Raw genomic sequence first — 1,540 nt, forward strand, 5'->3', positions numbered from 1 at the left:
CTAAGTTTTAGTTTCTTGGTTTGTTTTACAACGTTGCAGCCGACCGTAGCAACCTAAGCCAACACTAGTCAGATCCACAGCGTAAATAGAAAATGGCGCCTGTCGCATCGCACCTGTCGCATCTCTCAGAAGAAGATGTTCGCAGAGTTCGTTTTTTTCACGGCAGCACTTGTGTGTTTCCGTGCAAAGCATCGTGCTCAAGAGCGAATAATTTTGGAGCAGAGACGAGTTATTATGCGCCAGCTTCAGGACATTGAACTTCAATTAATATCAAACCATTTTAACCTGATCGCTGCAGCGTCTTTGCTCAGCACAACGCCCCGATCTCAGTGGTGTTTCCGTCGTAGTCAGCACTGGTTTGAAGAAGCGCTACCAAATCTTGGGGAAGCATACTTCAAAAGGTGCTTTCGCGTCTCGGCTGCCACGTTTCGTTACATTGTGGAGTCGTGTCGTACCGACATGCAGCGGGTGGACACAACAATGAGACAGGCAATATCAGTAGAAAAAAGAGTAGCCGTCTCACTCTACCGCTTGTGCTCTGCTGCCGAAGACCGCACCATCGCCGAGTTGTTCGCGATTGGCCGCTCTACTGTGAACTTGCTCTACAAAGAGTTCTGTACGGCCGTACTGATTAACCTGGAGGACGACTGGGTGAAGATGCCTTCGCCAACCGACATGGAGGAGCATATAAGGGAATTTTTCGCAGTCACAGGATTCCCACAAGGTGTTGGGGCGCTCGACGGCTGCCACTTTCCAGTGTCACCGCCAAAGAAATATGCTTCGGACTACTACAATTACAAAGGCTGGTAAGTTGGGAAGGCCTGTTCATCGTTCATTAAATTGTCTTTACGTTTAGTGCATTCGTTTATTAACAGTCAATGCTACTTGTTTCAAATGAAATATGTTGGTGCGTGACTGGAAAGTTTTCGGGATAATTACCAGTACTGACTGCAATATTGCTGTTATATTTGCAGGTATAGCATGATCTTGCTGGCTCTAGTGGACCACCGGTACCGCTTCAGGTACACAAATGTCAGCTCTCCAGGGTGGTGCCACGACTCGTTTGTGTACGGAAGATCCGTACTCTGCAAAGTTATTAAAAGCGGATCTTTCAAACGCCCAACAGCAACAATCAAAGGAGTTTGTGTGCCTCCAATAGTGCTGTGTGACCAGGCATTTGCTCTATCGCCAAAGCTGCAGAAACCATATGCGAATGCACAGCCTGATACACAAGAAAGGGCGTACAACTATAATCTGTCAAAGAACAGAAGGATTGTAGAAAATCATTTGGCCGTTTGAAAGCCAGGTTTCGTTTCATTATGAAACGCATGGAGTGCAAGCTTGCCACCACTACCCTGGTTATTAAGGCATGTTGTGTTCTTCATGACATCTGTGAAGGTTTTCAGGAACACGTAGAATCACATTGGGAACAAGAAGTAGCATTGTGGAGTGCTGCTTACGAGTAGCCAACTTGTACATCGGACGCGTTTAGCAAAAACGGTGAAGACGTAAGGAAAGCGTTAGCGAAATACTTCTTTGC

The 1,540-nt window shown here is 46.6% G+C and overlaps 1 protein-coding gene across 1 annotated transcript; it reads left to right on the top strand.

Annotated features, from left to right (window-relative positions):
* Window positions 1-459: 459 nt before the first annotated feature.
* Window positions 460-810, top strand: LOC142772332 (uncharacterized). The gene has a single exon (XM_075874532.1). The coding sequence runs from the start codon at window positions 460-462 to the stop codon at window positions 808-810; it is 351 nt and encodes a 116-aa protein (XP_075730647.1).
* Window positions 811-1,540: the final 730 nt, after the last annotated feature.

Source organism: Rhipicephalus microplus, chromosome 9 (assembly GCF_043290135.1).
Source record: "Rhipicephalus microplus isolate Deutch F79 chromosome 9, USDA_Rmic, whole genome shotgun sequence".
NCBI lineage: Eukaryota > Metazoa > Arthropoda > Arachnida > Ixodida > Ixodidae > Rhipicephalus > Rhipicephalus microplus.

Coding starts and splice junctions, on each gene's coding strand:
- LOC142772332 (XM_075874532.1), top strand. CDS start 460: ATGCAGCGGGTGGACACAACAATGAGACAGGCAATATCAGTAGAAAAA.